Below are 23,966 nucleotides of genomic sequence, written 5' to 3'. Positions count from 1 at the left end.
TTTACAGAATTTGTGGCAGGATCTTCCGTTTGGTATTCATTTCTTATGGCTTCAAATTCCTTGTAATGACTGGCAAGGAAACGACTCTCTGGTTTGAGTCGCAGAGTAATATGAAATGTCCCTTTATCTTTCTCGCCTCTCCCTCCCTGAGCCGCGTCATCTCAATGTCTATTTTTCTCTCTCTCAACCCTACCACCCTTGTCCTCCCCCTCCCTCCCTCCCCCCTCCCCCCTCCCCCCTCCCTCCTCCCTCCGAACCCCCATGCCCCTCTCTCTTCCGTCTTTTTCTTCTCCTTTCTGGTCTGATAAGTCGGTCACGGCCACAGCCTGTGTGTTTCCCTGGCTGTCTCAGTGTCAGTGCCGCCTGGTGCTGTCTAGAGGCCTGTCCTGGGTGGCTGGGCTGGGGCCTCGTGTATCTGTCCTCTGCCGGGGGTCACCTCTCCACAACTCCCTTCTCATCTCCGGCTGGATGCTGCTCCCGCATCCCCGCCGCCCAGGGTCCTCACCTTGCTCCGGCGCCCCTGAACTTGTCCGGTCCCCCTGAACTTGTCCGGTCCCCCTCTTGCCCGATTCCTTTTGTGGGTTTGTGTTTGGTTGAGATGTGTAAGATATTCTTCCCCTCCGTGTCTTATTGAACTCTGCATCGTTGGGTAGCTTGCGTGTCTGGGTGGTTTCCAACTGTTGTTCTGTTATAATTACACTATATATGGCATGTATGGTTTGCTGTGCTTTCTCACGTACCAGAGGAAAGCCTCTAAAGAAATGTTTGGCATTGTAGAAGGTTTTGGCCTGCGATATTTCTGGTGTTAATTCTCCTGATTCAATCGTGATGCCTCGCTCTCTTCTTCATTGTCAAAGTCAGAACTGGTGAGAAGGCACTGCTAAATGAACGAATGAAAAAGTATAGTTACTCTGGGTTATCTGGTTTCATTCTGATATGGATGTAATTCAAGTTACACTGTCTCTGAGATGAAAACAATTATATTGCCCTGCACGATTGGTTTTCAATTAGTTCTCGGGAATTATCTGACCCAATTCATCAAAATAGGAAAATGATGTGGGTATTGATAAGTTAATAAAAGGTTAAATTGATTACATTACCCACCAATGTCATACAGAGTTTTTTGCATTGATTACTACAACCTGAAACAGAGAGTGTTGATTATACAGAAGGAAAGCCCAGAATACCGTGAACCGTGACTAGATCTGATTTAGGTTGACAGAATGCATAGTGGAGGGAGGGAGTGCGGGACAATGGAGAGAAAGGTAGAACAAGAGCAAAGAGAACACTGTGTACACACTTGTGTGACACACCTCCGAGATGTTCACTTCATATTATAAGAGAAGTGAATCATGTCAAACAACAAAGCTTCCAAATTCGCCTTCAACTGAGGCAACCATTTTGAGTCCAACATTTCAGCTGCCCTATTTATTGGTGGATCAGCAACAACCTGGAATGGAAAGCATGAATGCGAGTGTGGTTTATATTTGTTTAGGGTTTAGGCTGAATTAGGGCTGGAATGCCACAAGGCACCGCGCTATGAGACGGAAGGTACCTTACTATCCAACGGCTCTAAAGGTTCTCAACACAAATACTTCTATCTGTCACAGGGCCTACAGTGTACATGTAAACATGTGATGGGGGTTAGGTTTAGGGTTAGGGTCAGGTTTAGGGTCAGCGTTAGGTTTAGGGTTAGGGTCAGGTTTAGGATCAGGGTTAGTGTTAGGGCTGTGTTCTGTGGCTATGTTATCTAATCACTGTTTGGTTTTCCAGCTCCCAGTTGAGACTCTGCCTTTGTCCTGTTGCCACTGGCTCGGCCGTCCTGTCCTCTATCTTCCTTTCCCCTCTTCCTCACCACCCTCCCCCACTCTCCCTCTCTCTCTCTCTCCACACCCCTCTCTCCTCTCGCTATCCACCTTGCCTCCTTCTCCACCTCTCCTGCTCCATTTGCCGTGTGGAGGGTTCAGTGAAACTTATCTGTCAGGAGACGGGGGAAGGGATGGAGCTGAGGCATCGGGGGGCTAAGCGTCACACGGAGTGATGGCTGGGGCCTCCAGGACCTCCCCGCCTCCCTACTTCACTCCCTCCTCTTCTCCTCCCTAACACCGGGAACACGGTGGGCTGGGGGGAGATTTGTCTTAGTGAGGTCCGGAGTCGAGCGACCCAGTGCTGTCTCAGATGAGGTCTCTGGGCGAAGCCAGGGTTATTTCTGCTGGAGGCCCGGCCCACTTCATCACCCCAATGTACCACAGCACAGCACCCAGAGGAGAGAGATGGAGGAGAGTGGATGGATAATGGGGGAGAGTGTTGGAGAGATGGATGAAGGGGGAGGGGCGAGGGGAGGGGATAGAGAGAGGTGAAGAGAGAGTGGAGGGGATGGATGAGGGCGGAGATAGGAAGAGGGATGGAGGGTAGGGGCGGGATAATGGGAGAGATGGAGGGAGTGAAGGAAGGGATGAGGAGAGAGAAGGAGATGTATGGATGGAGATTTGGAGAGAGTGATTGTAAATGAGATTGAGAGAGGTAGAATGTAAGTACTGTATATCAGTGGGGAAGAGGGAGGGTTAAGGTTAGGGTGCATGGAGTGTGTGTGTGTGAGAGAGAGATTTGGAGTGTGTGAGTGTGTGTGTGTGTGTGCCTTCCTGACACACATCCTTCTCCATCTCTATCCATCTCTCTCCCCTTCTAATATTGTACATCTCTTTGTTTCTCTCTCTCTGGTTCTCTCCATCTGTATGATTAATAGCCATGACATTTTAATCGATACTGCATTTGTAGAAACTGTGCGTTAAATAGATTAAATGTACTTGACGCCATCTGCCCACAGCTTTTGGCAGTGCAGCACTATCTTTTAGAATTAAGACCTGCACACACCAGAAGGAGAAAAGGGGATGAGAGGAGACAGGAGGGGGATATATATCTAATTTATTGTGTTCTTCACAAGCAGCTGTTTGTATGCCACTAGAGTTCTGTCAGCACTATGATATTCACACTTCTATATTTTGTGTGAGGGTAACACTTTGGTGTGTGTGTGGTGAATGTATGGAGAGTATGTGTGGTGAATGTGTGGAGAATGTGTGGCGAATGTCTGATGAATGTATGAAGATATGTGGAGAATGTATGGTGAATGTATGGAGAGTATGTGTGGAAAATCTGTGGTGAATATATGGAGAGTATGTGTGGAAAATCTGTGGTGAATATATGGAGAGTATGTGTGGAGAATCTGTGGTGAATATATGGAGAGTATGTGTGGAAAATCTGTGGTGAATATATGGAGAGTATGTGTGGAAAATCTGTGGTGAATATATGGAGAGTATGTGTGGAAAATCTGTGGTGAATATATGGAGAGTATGTGTGGAGAATCTGTGGTGAATATATGGAGAGTATGTGTGGAAAATCTGTGGTGAATATATGGAGAGTATGTGTGGAGAATCTGTGGTGAATATATGGAGAGTATGTGTGGAGAATCTGTGGTGAATATATGGAGAGTATGTGTGGAGAATCTGTGGTGAATATATGGAGAGTATGTGTGGAAAATCTGTGGTGAATATATGGAGAGTATGTGTGGAAAATATATGTGTGGCAGACGGCATTCAGGAAGATCAGCTGATCATCTGATTAAATCTCACCTGTAATCTTCATGGGAAAGGAAGACTTCACACATTGTTGTGTGGTTACCTTACAGATGACATTTGATGATCTGTTTGTTTGATTACCTTACAGACTACATTAGATTATCTGTTTCTGGGATTACTTTACAGGTCAGGTCAAACAGCACTCCTCCTTCTCTAGCTGTGTGCTCCTTTCTGGAGTGTAGAGAACCCCCCGCCCCCAGGGGAAATAAATGTTTTGTCCTGTCTATGGTCCGGTCTGTGGCCCTGTCTGTGGTGTTTCACTCATGAAATGGGAGCTAAACTGTCTGCCCCCCCCCCACGCCACCTCCAACTGGGTAAAAGTTAATGAGTCAAATGTTATCACTTCCTGTTCTTGTTAGAGGTCTGCGCGACTCACTCAGGTTTATTGGGATTCCGAGAGTGTCCTCCACTGAAATACTGTGACAGCAGGTCGTTCAAAAGTAGCCAAGAAAAGGATAAGGAAAATAAACTGAGTATAACACTGAGGCTTGACGCACATGTGGTCTCTCTCTCAGCACGGTCAGAGGTTAGCGGCCGTTACCCTCTTGTGTGCATGTCAGTGGTTGTGTCAGGAAGCGGGTTGTGGTCAGACGCTGAAACCGTGTGATGTCTGACCAACTGACTACCCTGTGTCAGACGTTTGTCGTCAGTTGTGTGAGTTGGGACGACTAGACGATGGTTGTCTGTGTCTTGACCTGTGTGTTAGGCCTTCGACGACGTCCGAACAATTCCCATGGCAGAGCAGTTAGTCTGTAGGACAATCAGCTGTACTTGGCTGCCTACCGTCCTTTATTGAACGTCTTAATGTGTGTTACCTACTTGTGTGCTTTTATGGGCTGGCTTCGCTGAGATATTCCATTGAGTCTGCTTTGTCTGTGAATCTCTAGGCTAAATCTGCGTCTGTCTAACTGGACCTCTGTGTTTATATCAGCGGTGAATGAGGCCTGGGTCTCACTTGATTTCTCTGTGTAAATGAAGACAAAAAAAGAATCCAACCCATCCAGAGCAACTTAAAGTTCCCACCGGAATGTAGAGTTGACAGCTGAGTCCACTCCGCCGTTATGATGCACCACCACTCAACCACAGTAGAACAAACACCCATCTGGGACTTCCCATCCGGTTCCCAGAATGATTGTTTTATCCACCTCACGGCTGGCTGGGATGTCTGTCTAGCCCACAACTGACTTAGCTGACAGGTACATATGCTATTTGAGGAATTTTTGCACAAACACACACACACACCTTCCAATTGTCATCTTTCCGTTAGAGGGTGAGAGTCACCTATCTTCAATAGTAATCCCCTTTCACCTCCCAGTTCCTGGATCGATATGTTGTGTTCACACAGTGGGGGGGGGCTGTTCCTGTGCTGCTTAGCATGGCTGATTCATACCGAGACCAGCTGTGCTAGCACCAAACACACACACACACACAAACACACACACACACACATGCAGACACACTGTACATTCTAGTCAATACGTCATTAATCCGTCACTTTGGCAGTACTGACTGCAAGCTTCTGTCATCATCCCCTATGAGTTTATTAAAGCCTTTTTTCCTGTATCGGTGTGATAGAGTGTGTGTGTGTCTGTTACACAGCAGAGCTTAGTTCAGCATTTACAGTGAATGGGCGCGGGTGTTAATACCTAAATTGTCGGTCTGGTAATGGTAACTAAACCATCTCTCTCTCTCTCTCTCTTTCTATGTTTCTTTTTTCCGCTCTCTATCTCTCCCTTTACAGGTTTTCCCAATGAGCCAGCGGCAGCAATTGCCCTGAAGACAGTTAAGAGCTGGGTCAAGGAGAACCGTGACAAGGTGAGACCAGACTGAATGGATCACACACACTCACACACACACACACACACTCACACATAAGACCTAGCTGGATAAATCACTGAGACATACTGTCTCTCTCCCACTCACACACACACACACACACACACACTCACACATAAGACCTAGCTGGATAAATCACTGAGACATACTGTCTCTCTCCCACTCACACACTCGGCCACTTGGCTTCCTCCTCTACTTGGCACACACTAGTGTAGCAGGCCTACCTGGTATTGGAGTAACCCAGAGTGACACTGTTGTGTTTCTGTCCTCTGAGATGTGCAAACCTACGCCTCTTATTATCATTGGGGATGGTGTTGCTGGTGAAAACCAAGTAACATATTGTCATTGGTGATGGTGTGCTGGTGAAAACCAAGTAACATATTGTCATTGGTGATGGTGTGCTGGTGAAAACCAAGTAACATTGTCATTGGTGATGGTGTGCTGGTGAAAACCAAGTAACATTGTCATTGGTGATGGTGTGCTGGTGAAAACCAAGTAACATATTGTCATTGGTGATGGTGTGCTGGTGAAAACCAAGTAACATATTGTCATTGGTGATGGTGTGCTGGTGAAAACCAAGTAACATATTGTCATTGGTGATGGTGTGCTGGTGAAAACCAAGTAACATATTGTCATTGGTGATGGTGTGCTGGTGAAAACCAAGTAACATATTGTCATTGGTGATGGTGTGCTGGTGAAAACCAAGTAACATTGTCATTGGTGATGGTGTGCTGGTGAAAACCAAGTAACATATTGTCATTGGTGATGGTGTGCTGGTGAAAACCAAGTAACATATTGTCATTGGTGATGGTGTGCTGGTGAAAACCAAGTAACATATTGTCATTGGTGATGGTGTGCTGGTGAAAACCAAGTAACATATTGTCATTGGTGATGGTGTGCTGGTGAAAACCAAGTAACATATTGTCATTGGTGATGGTGTGCTGGTGAAAACCAAGTAACATATTGTCATTGGTGATGGTGTGCTGGTGAAAACCAAGTAACATCGTCATTGGTGATGGTGTGCTGGTGAAAACCAAGTAACATATTGTCATTGGTGATGGTGTGCTGGTGAAAACCAAGTAACATATTGTCATTGGTGATGGTGTGCTGGTGAAAACCAAGTAACATATACAGGACTATATTATTCTACTGGTGCTGGTGTTTTCTAGTACAGGATAGTGTGAATCTACTGGTGCTAGGATATTCCAGTACTGGAAATCAACTGGTAATAAGTATCTAGAACTGTTGCCGCTGTCTGCCTGCGTTTATCTCCCAGAAACATCCGAAGGCTGACATCCCCAACTGTCTCTCTTCACTTAGTGTGCGTCCTGCATGCGTATCAAATTAGGAGGAGTCTAATCGGTGTTTATGCTCTGTTAACTTCTAAACGTTTCTGTGTTTGGGAGGCACTCAGAACGGTGCAGCAGGCCAAGAGGAAAATAAACACATCAGATGAGATAAACTGAAATTAATTTGCTGAAATTAAACAAATGATAATCGCGCTGCGAGTTCAAGGGGGTGTGGCTCTAACAGTGTGGAATGGATTGGAATGATCCAATCCTTTGTTCCTGGTTACAGCGCCTGGACTCGGCTTGACGTGAGGCAGTTTCCTCTGACAAAAGAAAAAGCATTTTGCAGGACGGCGTGTCTATGGCAACCTGCGCCAGGGTTCATGGGTTTGGCAGGGGTGTATACTCTACCAGACCACTCCAATATGGAGAACCATTGAAATAAATTACCTGGCCCGGGAGAACACTGAAAATGTTCCAGGAATATAAAAAAAATCATTGTACAGATAGCTATGATGTATGATTTGCGTCCACCATGAATTACTGAACATTTCCTCTTTTTGAGCAGTTATCCAAGTCTTGCTTGACGGCACTTCATAGGGATACATTGGCTATGTTAGGGGAGTAGTGTTGGTTTCCTCAGGCTCACCAGTGGCTCGTTTTGTCCGCATCACCGGGAAGTATAAAGAAATGACTAGTTGGGAATGATTCGCTTGAGCCGGTATTGTAAGAGTAATATAATATATTAGATTTACTGGTGGATACGGCTTTGCAAACATTTGATTAGTCATTGTTTTCTAGGATGAAATGTACAGGAAGTAGAATGGATAAGGGGCGGAACATCTCTGAGTAAGCTACTTAGCTGAATGCTCTGCTGTAATGATTAGAATTCACCGGAAGATAATGGACACTTGATTAAAATACAAGGAATTATCGTTTCTCTGGTACCACAAACTAACTACTGTGTCTAAGCTTGTCAGTTAGAGCATCTGCCCGTCAACAAAAAAGGCTGCTAGAAACAAATCCTGAGCTGACAAGGTGAATAATATGTTTCTCTTGTCTCTGAGCAAGGCAGTTTGCATTTTACCCATCCAGAGAAACTTAAGGTACTAATACAAGTGGGACAACAGTGCATCTCAGTATTAGTAGTGAGAACATCCAACTCAGTGACATAGAAGTCAGTTTGAAGTCAGTGTGAAGTCAGTTTGAAGTCGGTTTGAAGTCAGTGTGAAGTCAGTGTGAAGTCAGTGTGAAGTCAGTGTGAAGTCAGTGTGATGTCAGTGTGATGTCAGTTTGAAGTCAGTGTGATGTCAGTTTGAAGTCAGTGTGATGTCAGTTTGAAGTCAGTGTGATGTCAGTTTGAAGTCAGTATGAAGTCAGTGTTAAGTCAGAATGAAGACTTTAGAATCGATAAACAGGAAATGATCAGCAGGCTCTGGAGTTACTTTAGATACTCTTTGAAAAATCTGAAAATGGTCAAATACTCAGTTATCCAAGCCTCCAGGGGAAGATAGTTCTGCCATTTGGGTGTTAGGACAGAGAGGAGTTTAGTCCGGGCTGACATCCCAGATCTCTGGAAGGTTTAACTTGGAGGTTGCGGAGGAGGATCTGATGGGTCCCAGTGTCGTCCCGCCATGAGCCCCGCCCACCGTGGGTTGCAGAGGAGGATCTGATGGGTCCCAATGTTGAAGGCGGCAGAGATAGATCTAGGAGATGGCCAGAGCCAGAGAGAGATAACACGCACGGGTGTCTTGGAAAGGAAAGAGACGGAGCTCCGGTTCCTTGAGGAGGGCACCAACTCCGGCCATCTTAAAGTCAGGAATGAGCAACGAAGGAGAGGAGGGGTTGTGGTCATGTTGCCAGGCAACTGGACATCATCACGTGCAGGTTTTAATCCGGTGGGAGCGGATGATGTAAATCCACGGATGAGGTCAGTGTGTGAGCTGGGACCTGCAGACTCATTTGGCTGGGAGTAGGTGAGAACACGTTTGGCCCATACCTCCCTGAAAACTGGTAAAATTAGGACAGGAAAAATGCTTTTACATGCAGCCCTCTGGGTCTGGGGTTCGTTCTCTATGGGTCTGCATCAATAGTATTGCACCATGTAGGAAATAAAGTCCCATTCTGGACTAAGTCGAAGGTCTTGTGTCTTTGAATGCCAATGAATAGTAATGACATTCAAATGGATAAGCATATAATTGTCTCTTTGCCTTAATCCAGATGAGTCATCGTTGAGCATGACACTCGGGTTGAAAGATCAAATGCATGACTGGGGCTGGTGAATTCCGACTTCCTCTCATTGTAATGCACTCCCAGACACATGCAGACACGCGCACAAGTGCGTGAATGTATGTTGGGAATAGTGGCGAGTCAACAACCTGATCGCTGAAAGCAGACCAGCATCTCATCTCAACCGTTAATAATCGTAAATAAACATTCGGGAGAAGCAGTAAATGGTTTTGACTGTGGAAAAGATGCATTAGCTGAAAGAACCTCTACTCTGAAGTCATTGCGATATAGGCAGATTATTTGACAAGGTTTAAATGTTCCCCCTGTGAAATCCCTTCTTGTGGTTTTCCTTCTAGTCCTCTGTCTCTGGGGTGTGTGGAGCCCTGAAAGCAACTAATGGCAAGAAAACGCCGGGCCTTGATGATCTAGATACATGTGTACTTCAATAACCTCAGTGCTTTTCTTTTACAATACTTTACATCTTCAACAAATCTGCGATCCACTCTACTTTGGATCAGCCCCTTATCTAAACGGCCAGTGCGGTATTGGAGTCCCCAGTCAATAAACCTCTGGGAGGACAACATTTTGAGTGGCAGGCAATGAGGTCTGGCCACAGCGTCGTCACAGCAACTCTGAAGCTTTTGAATGACATTCACTTTTCTCTGAATAAGAGGGCGCATTGTGTGTCTGTATTCAGTGACCTGTCAGAGCGTTTTACAATGTGGATCATACTATCAGAGATTGAAGTGCATTGTGGCTGATCGCGGTCTGGAGTGGTTTGTGGACTACCTGTCAAATGGACCTCTGGTGTGGCGGACACGCTAAAGGTTGGCGATCCGCTGTGCCACTCCCCTGTTTTAGTGACACCTCATACTGTAGTTACGTGTTATCAAACAGTTTTGGTTTGATTATTAACAAGGTAATGGGTTTCATGTTTTTACCGCAGTTATTTTTGTGTTAGTTTAATTGTATTTGGGTAAACTAAAAGATGCAGTCTGGGACTTGAGTTACTCACAAAATAATTAATGAGACCTCCCATTCTGGGATGGATGTGTAACATGTTGTTACTACTCTTAATGCAGTTTATCCTTTACTGCAGTAAATGAGCTAAATAAAATTGTATTGTTTCTGCAATTAATTTGGTCAGCATGTTGCCAAAGAATTGATCAGATTGCTCACACCAATCTGTCTTTGGAGAGGAAAAAATAAGAAGAGATTTGTCCCCTGGTAGTCCCATCTGCCGACCTCCACTGTTAATGTTTAGTAAAGGTTTTTTGTCTCTAAAGACAGATTGATATTAGAGATTTTAAGTTTTTGGCTCCATGCTGACAAGATGTTACATATCATACCTTCCTGTTTTAGACATTCCTGTTTTAATGACCTGGGGCAGAAATCAGAACCTACATAATGTAGTACTCAGTTGTATTTTCCCTTGACAAAGTCACTTTAGCATCCAGTAGCTGAAACATATCTGGGTGTTTGGATGGATGAGACGTTTAGCTTTACTAGGAAACACGCTGTGTGTATCGACTGGGTGGTTGTTTAGCAACAACACCACTGTGTGCCGGACTGGGGGGGTGAAGCAGATTAAAGTAAAAACAGTAATTGAATACTCCACCCCCTGGTCAACATACTCATTAGAAACGATCTGCAAAACACACTCCACTGTGTTCCTAACAAATACGATTTAATAGAAAACTGTATTGAGTTTAGTTCATAAACAGAAAATTATCGGAATCTCGTCCCTTTTCCATCTTGCCTCCATAAGCTCACCCTGCCTGGCCAGTGGGCTTCATCGCTCCATCAGGACAGGAAATATCAGCCGGATGCTTCAGAGTTCTCCATCCATTTGGCCATCTGGGTCCTAGTTCTATCTGAGAGATAACAGGCTTAGTGGCTCCCCTTCTGACTCTGTCTCCCCGTCTGACCCCGTCTCCCCTCTGACTCCGTCTCCCCTCTGACTCCGTCTCCCCTCTGACTCCGTCTCCCCGTCTGACTCCGTCTCCCCATCTGACTCCGTCTCCCCATCTGACTCTGTCTCCCCATCTGACTCTGTCTCCCCATCTGACTCCGTCTCCCCCTCTGACTCCCCATCTGACTCCGTCTCCCCATCTGACTCCGTCTCCCCCTCTGACTCCATCTCCCCCTCTGACTCCGTCTCCCCCTCTGACTCTGTCTCCCCATCTGACTCAGTCTCCCCGTCTGAATCCGTCTCCCCTCTGACTCCGTCTCCCCCTCCCCGTCTTACTCTGTCACCCCCTTTGACTCCGTCTCCCCCTCCCCGTCTTACTCTGTCACCCCCTCTGACTCCGTCTCCCCCTCTGACTCCGTCTCCCCCTCTGACTCCGTCTCCCCGTCTGAATCCGTCTCCCCGTCTGAATCTGTCTCCCCTCTGACTCTGTCTCCCCGTCTTACTCTGTCACCCCCTCTGACTCCGTCTCCCTGTTTGGATATTGCAGGACAGCCTTCTTTTTTTTTTTTACTACAATGGTTTACGTACTTTATCTGACCACTTTGTGTGTGCATGAATACACTGGACCCTTTCTTAGTCATGTAATAAACGGAAGAATGAACCAGCATCCGTCTAATGACGTCTGATGTAACAGGTTGGATGTAATCCGATACTTTAAAAAGGCATATCCATGGACTTGACATCCATTTATTTAACGTTATCTCGGAGCGGCTGGCGATCTATTTAAAGCGACGGAGAGGAGCGTCTATCAGTCTTGGTTCCACATTGACGGATGATAACCTTCTAAAGGTCACAGCTATTGGCTATGTCAGCGGGGGGGCGGGGCAGTGGGGGGTGCGGGGGGGGTGGGGGGGGGCATAATCTCTGTCACGGTGGCTAGACACAAGTGATTAAATACATGTTTTGTATATCCAACACAACATCTTCTGGTGTTAGAGACAGGGGCAGATATAGTATCCTATTGTCTCCTCACCCGATTCACAACGGTCCTTGGTCAAAGGTAGTGGTCTGTGGTGGGAATAAGATGCTGCCAGGAGACCCTCCTGTTGGTAAGGTTGTGGTGAGTGGTGTGTAAACGTTACTTTAGTGTGCTCATTACTGAGTGCAACGCTGAGTGTGTTGGCGTGCGTGTGCGTGTGTGTTCATATGTTCACATTTGCGTGCGTTTGCGTGTAGGTGCGTGTTTGTGAATCTACGTCTTTTTCTTTTACCTGAAAGACAATGGCCGGAGCTTATCCAATTGTTGTTTTACAACTATTTGCATATATGCTTTATTTCCTTTACGTGCGCAATAAGTTACATGCGTAGTGTGAATTATTGCCCTGGATGACTTCATCAGAATTGATCATAGCCGCTATCCAGAAAACAGAATTGAGGATTGATGTTCATTTGCTTTTACCCATAATGTTAATGTTGGCAGTAAAGAATAATCTGTTCAATGAAAGCAATAAAAGAAGGTTATGTCCTGTAAGAGCGTCCTTAACATGCCGTCTAATGTCTTAACAATGAGCTCCTTCGGCATGGACTAGTAAATCACACCTTGGGCCCCGAGGCTCAGATAGATGGTCTTGATTATAAGTCTAATATATCAGTGTAAGGCTTAGGTTCAATACGTCACAACGACCGTCTTCCTGATGGATAGCTGACATATAACCTTCTGAGGGGAAGGGGTGTGTGTGTGTGTGTGTACGTGTTGTTATTCAGAGTGTTTAGAAGATAGATACAAAATTATGCCTGCAGCTGTTAGAGAGTTGGTCGAAATACAGTAATTGGTCAAATGCCATTTTTATATATAGTTTTGTGGCTAACGAGGCAACGTTGTGTATTACAGCTTGGTCTCAATTTCTTTCCCATCTGTAAATAAAGGTTAAATGAAATACATGAATGGCGTAGCGCTGTGTACATGTACTGTCACGTTCAAGAGAAGAACAGGGTTATTTATGTCGGCTGCCATTTACTTTGTCAAACTAATAGTACTGTCCTTTCCAGCCCCTGGTAATATGTACAGTTTATCTCTGTCTCTTATTATGGGGGCCACGTCAGAATCACCTTTATTCGCCAAGTACATTCTGTTGTGTAACAATTCACACAAGAACACTTAACCCGTAATGTGATTACAAGGGGACGACATTGAGGGACGGAAAACACAGCATCTAAACACAGCAATATTTGCTAAGTTGATATAGATAGATTTATGTACAATGGGATGGTGTGCATATAATGTAACAGTCAACGTATCATACTGTAGGTTCCAAGCCCAAGTCAATTCCAACATCCCAGGGCCTGAGGTATCTACGGTAACCCGTCCATGACACTGTCATCTTGCTGCATCTTGCTTACATGTCCAGTCTGTTTTGATTCAGAAGAGATGAACAGCAGGCTGGATGCAGCACAGTTTGGCCGTTCAGTGAACAGTTTCGGTGGGGTCTCGATGTGCTGAGTGTTTATAGTTCGGCTTTTGTTTTAGAGGTAAGATTAAGAGTAAAGTGTAGATATGTATCAGAAGGCACATTACCAAAGTACTGTTGCAGCAACAACTGTGTAACACACAATCCCCACAGACAAACATGGAGATGGCTCAAATTAAGCACTGGTTCTGTCTGATTGGTCCCAGACACCAATTGGTCTCATCTGATTGGTCCCAGAAACAAATGGGTTGGTCCAGTGCCAGAATAACATTTAGAAAATATGCCTGGGATGGTTGTAGCCGCCTTCGGCCTTGACTAGACGTAAGAAATGATCAACTGCCACTGACTGGTTTTGTACAAAAACTCATTTTGATGTCACCTGAACGTCTGCAATGGAAGAAGCTGTAGACAGAAATAATGGAAGGTTTTAGTCGGACTTGTCAGGCAAGGAATCGGCTACTGTTTGTGTGTGTGTTTGTGTGTGTGCGTGTGTGTAGCGCTACCCACTCCAGACCACACAGAGCCCTTAGCAGAGTGGTTTCGAAAACCGCCTGTAGTCTTTTGACGCCACCCCCCCCCCCCCCCGTCTCCCCCGTCTCCCCCTCTCCTCCAGGACTCGAAATAAAGACAAACTACCAAAGACACAGGACACACAACAACCTTCGACTCCACCAGGACGGTCCAGAGAAGCGCAGGTCCTTGGTGGGGATGTCTGAAAGGACGGAATCAATTAATACAGAGCCGGCGTCCCAAATGCCCGCCTAGCGCACTAGTCGTTGTATTGAGGCTCTGCTCAAAACGGGGGCCCACTGTAGGGATTAGTGTGCTGACTGGGACACGGGCCACAGTTTATCTCCCTGGCCAGGCCGGCACGCGGTGGTCCGGCTGTTCTTAACGAGAACACAAAGGCTTCTGGCTGCGGCGTGAAATTCCCCCTGAAAGGCATTTGTGTTGCTTCAGAAGCAGCATTGTGGCAGAATGGGCTGATAACCAGTGGTCAGACAGACCAGATACTTACATTTGAAATTACCCAGTGTGTGTGTGCGTGCGTGTGTGTTTGTGTGTGTGTGCGCGCTTGGATTTGCGTGCGCGTGGGTGTGTGTGCGCGTGTGTGTTCCTGTGCCTGTATGTGTGTGTGCACATATGTGCGTGCGTGCGTGCGTGTGTGTGTGCGCGGGCCTTTGTTTGTGTGTGTGCGCGTGTGCGTGCGTGCGTGCGTGTGTGTGTATGTGTGTAAAAGAGAGCCCTGAGTACAGACATAAACCTTTTGATCACCACGGATCAAAGCGGGGATTGAAAACCCTGCGTGTCCCTTTCTTGTCTGCTAGAGAAAAGTAAAATGAATGAGAATCGAGATGGAACAGTGTTACACAGATGTTACACGTGTGATCTTAGAAATGAAGGGCAATGGCATAGAATGACACACACACACACACACACACAGTTGTCAGTGGCACTGGACGAAGCAGCAGAAGTCTCCTGTCGTCCATATGTTGCTGATCCCATTTCCTCTGTAACAGGCGGGGTCCGTTTTATTACTCATTTCCACATCTAATTCTGTTTAATTCTGCCGTACCCAGGTTTAATGTACAGTTGAAAAATTCACTGTGACGCTTTATTTGGCTGCAACCGATCTGGTCTTCATTGGGCAGGCTGGCACTTCTAAGCTTGGGAGCTCAAATACACACACACACACACACACACACACAGGTACACACCCAGGTACACACACATTTTTAAGCAGATTCCAAGAACCATCACAAGCCCAGGCTGAGCCCATCAGTTGAGTGACAGGAAATCCTGCTATGCAACATACGGAGGGCTGCCGAAACCACGCTAATGTGGACTGAGAGATCTATGCACCTAGCAGACAGACAGGCAGGGGGAAGACAGACAGATAGGCAGGCAGAAATACAGCACGACAGACAGAGAGACAGACAGGCTACTTTCTGCGTTTGTCATTTAGGTCTGTCAGGGGTTCTGTAATCAATGTCCAACTAAACATTTGACAACACCTGGCTATTACAAACAAAATCTGTATAATTTGATATGTTTCCTGACTGACTGTGTGAATGTTCATGTAGTAGGCTGCAGAGAACACTGAGGCGTTGTTTGTCATTTTAAGGTGAATAAGATGCCCGGTTGACACTCTACAGCACTCTGAATGGCAGATGGGATTTTCACTGCGGAGCAGAAATAAAATAAGAATGGAATATAATAATACACCAGCCACCATAAAAACACACACGAACAACCTGAAAAACCAACAACAAACCCAAACAAGAAAATAAAACGCACAAACCACAGACGTTCAGAAGACACACACGCGCACACTGACAGGGTTTACATCAGATGCATGCTGGGAGCCTCTGCCTCCAGCGCGCCTCCGTGGGCGATCACTAAAGAGACATCCTGTGCTACAGAGGCTGTAAGGTTGAGGAGGTGGGACTCCGGTAGAGAGGCTTCGGCTCTTTTCCCCTGTGGATTCCAGTTGCTGCACATCACCCTATAGAGAGAATATACGAGCACATTTGTTCTGGCATTTGTTTTTCTTCACTTTTTGTTATTTATTGTTTTTATTTTATCTTTCTTTATTTTTTCGCTTGCTGTGGCAATGTAAACAAATGTTTCCCTTGCCAGTAAAACCCCTTTAAATTGACATTGAATATACAGAGAGACAGAGAACAGACGAAGAGACTTATTTATTGTTTATTTTACCTGCTTTGGCAAGTTTCCCACGACAGTAAAGCTTTGAATTCAAATAGAATAGAAAATAGAGAGTTGGAAAATAAATTGAATAAGAGAGACAGGGGGAAAGATAGATGTTGATCTGCACTTTGGAGGCTGATACAGTACACTACCAGGTTGATACAGTACAATACCAGGCTGATACAGTACAATACAAGGCAGATACAGTACAATACAAGGCTGATACAGTTTAATACCAGGCTGATACAGTAAAATACCAGGTTAATATAATCCAATACCAGGCTGATACAGTACAATACCAGGCTGATACAGTACAATACAAGGCTGATACAGTACAATACAAGGCTGATACAGTTTAATACCAGGCTGATACAGTAAAATACCAGGTTAATATAATCCAATACCAGGCTGATACAGTACACTACCAGGTTAATATAATCCAATACCAGGCTGATACAGTACAATACCAGGCTGATACAGTTTAATACCAGGCTGATACAGTACAATACCAGGCTGATACAGTTTAATACCAGGCTGATACAGTTTAATACCAGGCTGATACAGTACACTACCAGGCTGATACAGTTTAATACCAGGCTGATACAGTTTAATACCAGGCTGATACAGTTTAATACCAGGCTGATACAGTTTAATACCAGGCTGATACAGTACAATACCAGGCTGATACAGTACAATACCAGGCTGATACAGTTTAATACCAGGCTGATACAGTACAATACCAGGCTGATACAGTTTAATACCAGGCTGATACAGTACAATACCAGGCTGATACAGTACAATACCAGGCTGATACAGTACAATACAATATGAGTTCTTAAAATAATCCATAGAATAAAATAATGCATAGGCTTCTACCTAGATGTCTCTACAAATAGCTCTAGAACTTTCCATTGAGTTTTACCATTAACTATTCTATCAGCTAACGGTTCTTCCCAGAACCCTCCATGAATTGTTCCACTAGCAGTATTCTGCTTCACATTTTAATGATATATGAAAATACATAAAATATGAGAAGGCCTTTCTTTGATGGCCTAGTTATTCACTAAAACAGTAGTTGAAGGTTTTAAGAAGAACGCTTTGAAAATATATTTGTCTCCAAAAAACAGCTCATCTGATCAAAGCAGTTCTTGGTAAACTTTTTAATACCTGATCTTGGAGAAACCAAAAAAGCCTAGTGGTTTATTTAGTTTAATATTTATTGTACCGCACAGGTTCCTTCCATTGTAACACAATAGACTGAAGCTGCAGCCATCTTATTTCGATATACATTTTGATTAATAGATTGATACAGTATTCCAATTAAAGTCTAGGGTCACGTTCTGTTTGAAAAAGTTCGTCTTGACCTTAACATTGACTTGGGTTTCAGTTTCAGACAGTTTGACGTCGTTTTCTCTGTGTTATTGCACCTGTCCAAAGGGAACATGTTTTCGTGCATAATAAATATTGTTTTATTACAGAGGGGTTTTCACTAATTAAGTGTTCCTTAATTGCTCTGGCAGATCCTTGAATCATTGCTTCCATTCCATGACCTCTGGCTTAACTAATAAATGTTCTGCAAATATTGACTATACATGAAAGCAAATTGAAAGCAGACATAACAGAAAGTCATGTTTTTTTTTTTACTTGATCATAAAAAATAAGAAACCAAAAATAAATTGAAGTTGCTATCCTGCTCGACCTTGCAGTTCTTTCCCCTCTTTTTGTAGATATAACTTTTGATTGGTTCTGAACAGCTTACAAAGATTAACTCTATTAGGAGTAATAAAATTATATGTTTATCAAGATGAACTGATTGAAGTATAAAAGCTTCAGAGAATGGAAAATGATCTCCTTCCACTTGATATGGTTTCATCTACTGTTCAAACCAGACACAGACACACACACACACACAGACACGCACCCACACACAGACACACACACACACACGCACACCTTTACATAGCTATACAAATGGGGATACCAAATATGACTGTCTTTAAAAAAATCGATCTTTTATCAATCCTAACCTTGTCCCTTACTTCAACCTAACCATAACCTCAGTAACCAACCATGTATGCTTAACTTTATCCTGGCCTTAACCCCTAAACCTAAACTGTAAGAAGTCATGTAATCCCAACCCTAATTCTAACCCTGACCCCTAACTTTATCCTGGCCTTAACCCCTAAACCTAAACTGTAAGAAGTCATGTAATCCCAACCCTAATTCTAACCCTGACCCTAACTTTATCCTGGCCTTAACCCCTAAACCTAAACTGTAAGAAGTCATGTAATCCCAACCCTAATTCTAACCCTGACCCTAACTTTATCCTGGCCTTAACCCCTAAACCTCTTCAAAATGCGGACAGGAAAAAATCATTGTTTAATAATGTTTTCTGATTTAACCACAGTTTGAGGACATTTTTCCCATGATATAGCTAGAAAAGAAAAATGTTACATGTTTTACTCACGTAGAATCACTGTCATGGGATTAGCTCTGTCTTTGTTATGGAACCCTTCTTGTATTTTGAAGTGATTTTATCAAACTCAAGACTGGATAGAAACTTCAAAACAAAGTTAGATATTTACATCAATTGCATTTACATGGAAGCATGGTGAGTAATTCAGATCACAGAGGAACAAGTTCCTGATGATATGGTCTTGTCTGCTCTCGGCGAGGTTCAGAAGGAGAAATGCTCTCCTTTTCTTTCAGCTCGGAGTTTGGAGCTGCTCCAGAGCAGTTTGTTTTTTGCGTCCTGTATCTACAGGCAGTTGATGTTAGCTGTCCTGTTTCACTCTTTTCACACGCACACACACACACACACACAGACACAGACACAGACACAGACACAGACACACACAAATACACACAATTCCCTGTATTGTCAGCTGCACATTTATCACTGCAGGTATTAATTATGTATCCTATCTGCGGCCCACAGAAACAGAGATGTGGAAAGAACTTAATGACCACTTCCCCTCTCTTCTCCTCTCCTCTCTCCACTCGTCTCCATCCCACCCCCCCACCCCCACAATCCCCCTCCCCCAGACGTCTTGTGTTAATATGAATTAAGCTACGGTCACCTTGGTTTGGTCAGCACTTCTGTGCCCTGAGAGACTGCACCAATCCTGGTGTACTGCAGCACATAGCAGACATTACTTTAAGAGATAGGAACAGAGAACAGGCTGATACAGTACGGAAGACAAACTGAGCATAAATGTACCATATAGAAGACTTATCAAATATACTGATAGTTCAGTACAAAAGACAAACTGAGCATAAATGTACCATATAGAAGACTTATCAAATATAGTGATAGTTCAGTACGAAAGACAAACTGAGCATAAATGTACCATATAGAAGACTTATCAAATATAGTGATAGTTCAGTACGGAAGACAAACTGAGCATAAATGTACCATATAGAAGACTTATCAAATATAGTGATAGTTCAGTACGGAAGACAAACTGAGCATAAATGTACCATATAGAAGACTTAGCAAATATAATTATAGTTCAGTACGAAAGACAAACTGAGCATAAATGTACCATATAGAAGACTTATCAAATATAGTGATAGTTCAGTACGAAAGACAAACTGAGCATAAATGTACCATATAGAAGACTTATCAAATATAGTGATAGTTCAGTACGGAAGACAAACTGAGCATAAATGTACCATATAGAAGACTTATCAAATATAGTGATAGTTCAGTACGGAAGACAAACTGAGCATAAATGTACCATATAGAAGACTTATCAAATATAATGATAGTTCAGTATGGAAGACACAGTGCTCTGTCATAGTCAATTTGACAACTGTGTACAGTTGGGAGAACAAGTATTTGATACACTGCCGATTTTGCAGGTTTTCCCACTTACAAAGCATGTAGATGTCTGTAATTTTTATCATAGCTACACTTCAACTGTGAGAGACGGAATCATTTTATTGCATGACATAAGTATTTGATCACCTACCAACCAGTAAGAATGCAGGCTGTCACAGACCTGTTAGTTTTTCTTTAAGAAGCCCTCCTGTTCTCCACTCATTACCTGTATTAACTGCACCTCTTTGAACTCGTTACCTGTATAAAAGACACCTGTTCACACACTCAATCAAACAGACTCCAACCTCTCCACAATGGCCAAGACCAGAGAGCTGTGTAAGGACATCAGGGATAAAGTTGTAGACCTGCACAAGGCTGAAAACACACAGCCAGGACAACTAAGGAGTGGCTCCGTAAGAAGCATCTCAAGGTCCTGGAGTGGCCTAGCCAGTCTCCAGACCTGAACCCAATAGAAAATCTTTGGAGGGAGCTGAAAGTCTGTATTGCCCAGCAACAGCCCCGAAACCTGAAGGATCTGGAGAAGGTCTGTATGGAGGAGTGGGCCAGAATCCCTGCTGCAGTGTGTGCAAACCTGGTCAAGAACTACAGGAAACGTATGATCTCTGTAATTGCCAACAAAAGTTTCTGTACCAAATATTAAGTTCTGCTTTTCTGATGTATCAAATACTTATGTCATGCAATAAAATGCAAATTAATTACTTAAAAATCATACACTGTGATTTTCTGGATTTTTGTTTTACATTCCATCACTCACAGTTGAAGAGTAACTATGATAAAAATTAAAGACTTCTACATGCTTTGTAAATGGGAAAACCTGCAAAATCAGCAGTGAATCAAATACTTGTTCTCCCGACTGTATAAAATCATGAAAAAATACACACAGCACATACCATCGTGACACCGAAGACTGTCTTTAACATACTTAATGAAAAGAAAATTGTGAGGAAGAATTCATCCTGATTGGTCCTGATTGGTAGCCATCTTAGAAACTGGACAGTCACTTTAAATATTGAATACTGTAGATTAATGTTGCTTATGGCACCCAGGACTTGATCGCTGTGAAAGATAGTCTTGAATACCCAATGGACCTTGTCCAAATATTGTCGCTGTTTATTGGAAGGATAAGATCTGAAATCATCAAAATTTGTGTCTTTAGTTTTGTTTCAAATCTGAGGGTGGCTGTGATAATCTAACTACCATCTCACTGGCAGTTTAGAGAGGATAATACAGATGTTACATACATTATTAATTGACATTACCATCTCCAGCTAGAGTGTAATTTAGCTTATATTTAAAATATATATATACTACTATGTATTAGTTATGTTCAGGTTGCTTTGACAGTGTAATCAGATGTTTCCAATGCAGATATTTAAATTGAAATTGAATTGAGAGAGACAGATAAATTGGAAGTTGTTTGACACTCTCAGAGGAAAAACTAGGTTATACGGGTGGCAAATGGAGGGATGAGTATCCTCTCCCCTCTTCCCCTCCTCTTGCCTTCTCTAGTTTTCTCTCCTCCCCTCCTCTCCACTTTCTTCCTAATCTCCCTATTTACCTTTTCAGTCATAGATAGTCGTTGGTTTCACTTCACCCTGCTATTCTCCTTAAAGGAGCTATTAAGATTTCCACCATACAAAAGCCAAACAACGTAACTATATTATAACCAGCATTGGAGAAAGATGTTATTTGAAATGGATCACAACGCTAAAGGTGTTTGTTATTCTCAGCGTATTCATGCTTAGTTGATTTGGTGTCATTCCAATGATTTCCTGTTGTTTGTTTTGGACCGGTATTTATGTATTTGAGAGTCAGAATAAATTGGGATTACGCTCTGAAGAAAACTACAATTAATATAGACATCAGTATTTATGAAAAGCAAGCTATTGGCTCCATTTATCCTTGACATGTATGTTATACATTCATGTAGCATGGAAGAATTTCACTATTGTGGCTAGCTCTTTACAGATGCTACCCATACATCACCATTTGTCACCACTACCCTAGAAAATGTATACAAAATCTATACACATGGTTATAGTACATCAGGAGCAGTATAAACCTTCCCTGTCTTGTGCCACTTACCTAGGAGACATACACTAAAGAAATGTGCTTGCTCAGATAGATGTATACTGTACAGGAAATGGGCTATACTAATGGGAATTACAAACCACATATTGTATGACGTTACCTAGATTGCCAGACTAGGTAATTGCCAGACTATCGAGAGTTGCTGTCAGACAATCTAGAGTTGCTGTCAGACAATCTAGAGTTGCTATCAGACAATCTAGAGTTAGTATCAGACAATCTATAGTGGCTATCAGACAATCTAGAGTTAGTATCAGACAATCTATAGTGGCTATCAGACAATCTAGAGTTAGTATCAGACAATCTATAGTGGCTATCAGAAAATCTAGAGTTACTATCAGACAATCTAGAGTTGCTGTCAGACAATCTAGAGTGGCTGTCAGACAATCTAGAGTGGCTATCAGACAATCTACGGTTGCTGTCAGACTATCTAGTTGTAAATGCATTGTTTCTCCCTTGTAGACCCAGAGGAATGAACATACATATTTTTCCTTTAATGTTTACCCAAGAGACAGAGGGTGAGATGGACAGAAGAAGAAAGACAGGAATAGATAAGGGGAACACAGAAGAAGAGAGAAAAAGATGAGACAGACAGAGGAGACAGACAGAGGAGAGAAACAGAGGAGAGAGATAGATGGAGGGAGACAGAGGGAGAGAGATAGAGGAGAGAGACAAAGGAGACAGACAGAGGAGAGAGACAGAGGAGACAGACAGAGGAGACAGACAGAGGAGACAGACAGAGGAGAGAGACAGAGGAGAGAGACAGAGAAGGGAGAGAGAGAAGAGGGGGGAGAGGGGAGAGAGAGGGGAGAGACAGAGAAGGGAGAGAGAGGGGAGAGACAGAGGAGAGAGAGATAGAGGGAGAGAGACAAAGGAGACAGAGAGGAGAGAGATAGAGGGAGAGAGACAGAGGAGACAGACAGAGGAGAGAGACAGAGGAAGAGAGAGGGAGAGAGATAGTGGGAGAGAGACAAAGGAGACAAACAGAGGAGAGAGACAGAGGGAGAGAGAGGGAGAGAGATAGTGGGAGAGAGACAAAGGAGACAGACAGAGGAGAGAGACAGAGGAGAGAGACAGAGCAATAACATGGTGTGAGAGAGCTATAAATGACAGCTTGGATGGATTACAACACATAAGATAATTTGGTAATGTAGCTAACTATCTGCATTGTGGTTTTGGAGGTTATTCGAAGTGACACTGTGTCTCTGTATGCATATGCTTAAGTGTGTGTGTGTGTGTTTTGGTGGGCATTCTGGCAGGATTAGATTACAGGGTATATCGACCTCCAACTGTAATAAGAGTCAATGCTAAATTGGTTTGAGCTAGCATAACATCCAGTCAATACCTACCACTGTGTTTTGCGACAGGCGTCTCTCACTCTAGTTGAGTAGTGAACATTCCCACTCCGAATTGGATGTTTGTCCATGTCTACAGGATTTGAATATATGCCCTGAAAAGCAACCACCTTGGGGCAGAGAGGAGGTAGGGATAGTGTGGAAAATGCAGTCTTATGTTCAATACCTGTGCTTGCTATTCAACTTTTGTTTTACACTTTTCCTGAAATGTAACCGTTAGCTTGCGAGTCAATGTCTAAGCTTTACCTGTCAAAATTGTACATTTGCAATTCAGGCATAGACGTTTGGGAGTTAATCCCCTAAACGTACGTACTGCTTTTTCACTTCACCTACGGATGTTTGTGGCCCCCTGGTCAGACATGGAAAACTGAAGCGAGATGGGGAGATCTTGTTGCACAAGCAGAAGAGATGAGATGGTCCTTTGAGACTTTAATAGAAAAGGACTTCTGCTGTCACGTAGCGTGCTGGTGATAGAACGCCCCACACACTGGTTTGACAGTGTGATATTGGTTTGCCCTGAGCCTGATGAATCTATCAGTCATATGAGTCGTTGAACATTGTCTGTGTCCCAAATGGCACCAGTTCCCCATGGGCCCGAGTC

General features: G+C 43.7%; 1 protein-coding gene across 3 annotated transcripts in view; it reads left to right on the top strand.

Moving 5' to 3' along the window:
* Positions 1–23,966, top strand: part of macrod2 (mono-ADP ribosylhydrolase 2) — a 659,853-nt gene that overhangs the window by 510,836 nt on the left and 125,051 nt on the right. For all 3 annotated transcript variants that reach the window (XM_029120510.2, XM_029120511.2, XM_029120509.2), the window contains exon 8: positions 5,377–5,450. In XM_029120510.2, coding sequence (XP_028976343.1) covers positions 5,377–5,450 — 74 coding nt within the window. The remainder of the gene's footprint in view (positions 1–5,376; positions 5,451–23,966) is intronic.

Source organism: Esox lucius, chromosome 6, assembly GCF_011004845.1.
Source record: "Esox lucius isolate fEsoLuc1 chromosome 6, fEsoLuc1.pri, whole genome shotgun sequence".
NCBI lineage: Eukaryota > Metazoa > Chordata > Actinopteri > Esociformes > Esocidae > Esox > Esox lucius.
This window is presented reverse-complemented; position numbering and strand designations above follow the sequence as displayed.